At 30.0% G+C, this 5003-nt stretch overlaps 1 protein-coding gene across 1 annotated transcript in view; it reads left to right on the top strand.

Moving 5' to 3' along the window:
* LOC107867730 (glycolipid transfer protein 3) overlaps nucleotides 1–3369 on the top strand; it is a 7343-nt gene extending 3974 nt beyond the window's left edge. Inside the window, exons 5-6 of the mRNA XM_016714107.2 lie at nucleotides 2804–2947; nucleotides 3050–3369. Coding sequence (XP_016569593.1) covers nucleotides 2804–2947; nucleotides 3050–3085 — 180 coding nt within the window. The 3' untranslated portion in view covers nucleotides 3086–3369. The remainder of the gene's footprint in view (nucleotides 1–2803; nucleotides 2948–3049) is intronic.
* The last annotated feature ends 1634 nt before the right edge of the window (nucleotides 3370–5003 follow it).

Here is a 5003-nt window from a genome sequence, read left to right as displayed (position 1 = left end):
TTGAGGGGAGCTGCTGACGCGGGGTGGGGGAGAGATGCTGGATGGGGTGGGGGGAAGAGGGGGTGGGTGGGGTGTTAAATTAAATAAAAAGAAAATTTTTATTAAAAAAAATATGAAATTAAACGTAGTAGACACGTGGCAGCACCTGATTGGCGCGTGTCTTCACTCACTTTGTTGTGACTGAGATTCAGCGAAAAATGGTGTGTTTGCAATGAAATAAAAAAGAATCGTGGGGTAATAGGTCGATGTTAAAGTTTAGGTGTCTTTTTGAAAATCTCGAACAAGATCAGTGGTGTAATTATGTATTTACTCGAAGGGTTATGTTATGACTCACATGTTAGACCATTTCATCCTAACCCATTTCAACACAAGTAATGTTTGGTATCCCCGTCTCTGGCGAATGGAGCAAACTCTATGGTCAGTTTTTTACCGTAAAATGCGCTGACCGAGGAACGAAGGATTAGTCTCACCGCTGCCGGCTGTAGGAATACCTTGGAAAAAAAAAAAAAAAAAAAACGTTTGGTAACCCGTCCATTAATTAACTCGGCCTATTTTGACTGACCAAGTTTAGCCAAATCCCTTCATTCTTGCAAAATTTTTCTATATACCAAAAAGAGGTCCATTTCCTTACTTTAAAAAAATGGGGTCATTTCTTTTATTCTTTTTTGGTGAAACTTACATTTGGCCGCTTGCTAAAAATAATTACAACGGCTAACCATATATACAAAAAATATACAGTATTAGTGATGTATAAAATATATGGATTATATGTATACATATGTTCATATATATATATATATATTCTAGTTTAGGTATACGCGCCTCACGCGTGTACCTCATTTTATTGAGTTCAAACATTATACGAAATAAAATATTTATTTAAATAATAAAGGAATATAATAATTAAATTCAATATCTTTTGGAGATTTAATTAACTAAACCTAATCTTTATCAAAAAAATTTGTCAAAGTCGATCGACATTCATCTACCACCTGTAAACTGCAACAAAACAATACGATGATAGAGATATCAAAATAATATAATTAAATATAACTTTTATACAAAAATTTTCTCAAAGCCGTCTGACACTTATCTACCATCTGTGAACTATAACAAAATAATACGATAATAGAGATATCAAATAATACAACTAAACTTAACATTTACAAAAAAAAAAAAAATCTCTAAACAGAGATATAAATACAATACAATTAAACCTAACCTTTATCTAAAAAAAATTCCTCAAAGCCGACTGACATTCATCTACCACGGGTAAATTCATCTACCGTCTATACGTTTCTCAACGACGTGTAAACAATAAATATATCTTAATTAATAAATAAACATGCCTATTATACTATAAATATATAGTCATTGGATTAAAATTTTACTTTCAGTCCTTTTAGTTTTACTTTTGGATAAAATTATATGATATCATTAGAATTCAATTCAGTTTGTACTTTTCTAAAAGTTTGTTAATTTAACTAAATCTCCTAATATCTCATGTGGATAAAAGGAAAAAAAAAATTCGCATACAATTAGAGTGGCTAACCAATTTCTTATGATGAAATATAATTCAAAGAATTTGGTCAAAATTGTAAATAAGTCCATTTCAAAATATTTATTGTATATAAGTCATTATAAAAAAATCATAAAAAACATCTCAATTATCAATTATCTATCCAGAATAGATGATAATTTATTATTTAAACTTCAAGAACATACAAAAATCATAAAAGAGAACTTCTCAATTAGTAGAAGTCTAATAAAAATACAAGATAATTTATTTTTATAACATAAAAAATATACTAAAATTCTAGAAAACTTACCTCAAATCACAAGAAAATTTGTCTCTTCAATAATAAATATTGTTAATATTTCACTAAAAACTTCTCAATTAGCAATTGTCTATCACGAATACATGATGATTTATTATTATAAACTTCAAAAACATACTAATTAAAAATTTTAAAAATTTACCTCAAATCACAAGTAAATTTATTTCTTTAATAATAGATATTATCAAGATTGTAAACATCAAAAACAAAAATTTTAGAAAGCATACGTTAAATCACAATCAAATTTATAAACAACGATAATAAAAAAAAATTATTTGAGAACTATATTGTTGAAGTATTATTCTAGAAAGGAAGAATTCTCAATTTATAAGAGATTTTAGGTTTAGTTTACTTTCCTTCTTTGTCAATTCAATTTGTATTTATTTAATGTAAATCTTTTTTGTTTTATTTTTCTTTTTTCCTTCTTTTTTTTTTTTCCTTTTTCCTCCACACGTTCTCTTTTTCCTTTTCAATTCAATTTAACTTTGTTTTCAATTATGTATTTTTTTTTTTTTTTTTTTTGCTTTGGACCTTCTTCTTGTTCTTTTCAATTCAAATTAACATTATTTTTTTATTTAATTTATTAATAAATTACATTTAAGGTAAGATTTGAATTGATTTAGAACTTTCTTTCCTAACTCAATAAGGATTTTAATTAATTTCAAAGTTCTAATAATAATAATAACTAAATAATAATTTGAGGAAAATAGTGAAAAGACGATTCTATCTAAAGAGGAGACTTTTAATGAAGGGCAAAAGGTTCAAATCACTTTTCTAAGGATCTTCACACTTTTAATATATTATAGATATAGATATAGATATAGATATAAATATAGATTATAGATATAGATATATAGATATATATCTTTTTAACTACTTATTATTTTGGTGGGCTGCTTGCAGTGTGACGGTTTCCTTTTAATAGGCAATTCCATCTTAAATTGTTTTAAAAATTTACTCCGCAGGTAGCATTAAAGCTATTGCCAGACAGCAAGGGCTTGATCACAATTCTGATGGGCAAAGATAAAAATAAGGATGAATTTAAGAAGGAATTGCGCACCTTCATTTCACTATTGGCACCTCTGTTAAAAGAAATTCACGACGTTTTGGTGAGATCTAAATATAATTTAATTCTTTTTTACTAGCTTAATTATATTTCTCTAAGGTCCGTTATTTTCTTCTACTAATTATAGTTTGACCTTTCTTCGTAGGGTGCGTATGGTGTTGATAAGTTAAAATCTACTTGAAGAAGTGCCCAAGAAAGTGAGACAAGCTGTACATAACTTTTTAAGTTCTCTGACACTTAATCCCTTTTTGGCTTGTTCTGTAAATATACATGCCAAGCTCTTGTATGACAATTCAGTTATGTGAACTTTTTATTCTAATCCCTGATTTTATGATTTAGATTGCATGGTTTGATGTAAATACCAGTTATAGATAAGTAATGTTCTAGGTGTTTGCATCAAACAATTTAATGTAAGACATGTTTCTCTCATACAAGAAATTTTATTACTTAGTTATAGTTGATTAATCTATATTTTTGTTACAATTCATCACTAAACATGGCAAATTAATATAATTTATTGTAAGAAAAAAAAGCTTTGAGGTGTAAGGTCGGGTGGAGCCAACTTGGGGCTAGAGGGTTCTCTTGGGTAAAAAATTACATTATTTATACATGATTAAAATTATTTAAAAATAGTACAATATTGATAATGAATAGGAATTATAATGGTTATAGAATAGTCACAATTACTATATCGTGGTAAGCCATTGTTTTTGAAAATGATTTCAGCCCAATTTCGATGCAAATTCTTCTATCCGGTCGCTTCTCAAAGGTTCACATCTACTTCCAAACACGTGCCCTTGTGGCTGAAAGTTTGAAAGTTGCACAAATCAATTTTCCAAAGTTATTCAAGAAAAAGAGGAAAGGAGGAAGAGGTTTTCCTCCTTTGTTGTGGTGTGTTTTATCTTCTTCAAAGTACCCTTTATATAGGATTTGGAAGAGCTGATGCAAGGAGGAGGCTTAATGTTATTAAAGAACCAATGTCAATCATCCACTTTGGTATTTTATTGAACAAAAATGGTGATATTGTTCCTCCATTGATCAAGAATTTAGATTTTTGGGAAGTATCATGATCGTCCAATAAGAAGGGTTTCAAATTTACATGTTATATAATTTTTATTTGGAACAGATATTTAGAATAGATACATCCATCTCCTTTTTGTAACGTAGAAATTTATTATTCTTTGCATTACACTAAATGCATAAATATATGATACAAGAATAATCACGGATATGAACTTAAGAGAGTGCGTGTTGGACTCCAGACTTGGTGGATGCAAATGAAGTGCGCACCTAAATGGACACCAAAACCATCCATACATAGCACTCCAAGGGCGTCTACCTGAAACCATTCATTAAAGGACCTTTTTCGGTTATTTCACCTTACTTTTGTAATAAGTATATAAATAGAGTACTTTAGGTCTTTAGTTCTTTAGTTGATGATTATTGTAAGACTTGAACTTTTGAAACACCAAGTCCTCTCTCCTTGAGGCACAAAATCGAAACTTGTAAATAGGATAGCATTCAAGGGTAGAATCTCTTGTGATTGCTTGTTTGTTAGAAACGTTGGTGCTTGAGTGGTGGACTTCGCTCTTGTGTCATCGTAAGAGTTAGGTGATTGTATGTGTAGGTGTTAAGGGTCTTAGAGTTTAATATACTCTTTGGTTCTTAGGATTTATACCACCTTTGTCTAGCTATCTATCCTTTTCACTACAAGAAAAACAGCCTATAAGGAAGGGAAATATGGTCCCAGAAAGTCCAAATCTTGTCCCAATTGGTCTTTTAGGATCAGAAAAATCTGGTCGCGTTCTGTCCTAAAAGGCTCCGCCGCTAAAGGTCATTAGCGACGAGTCTAATAAACTGATCCTTAAAACCCTTTTGCGATGGAAAAAAGCTAGTCGTAATTGCCTTTTAGCGACGGTATATCTTGTCCCGACTAACTACCTCGTCGTAATTATCTTTTCGCGACGGTATTTCTCGTCTGGAATAGACTAACTAAATGGTCATAATTATCTTTTAGGATGGTATATCTTATCTCAAATAGATTAACTACCTCATCATAATTATCTTTTCGCGACAATACTTCTCATCCCAAATAGACT

Source organism: Capsicum annuum, chromosome 4, assembly GCF_002878395.1.
Source record: "Capsicum annuum cultivar UCD-10X-F1 chromosome 4, UCD10Xv1.1, whole genome shotgun sequence".
Classification (NCBI taxonomy): domain Eukaryota; kingdom Viridiplantae; phylum Streptophyta; class Magnoliopsida; order Solanales; family Solanaceae; genus Capsicum; species Capsicum annuum.
Note: the sequence above shows the minus strand (reverse complement) of the source record. Positions and strands in the feature narration are given on the sequence as shown.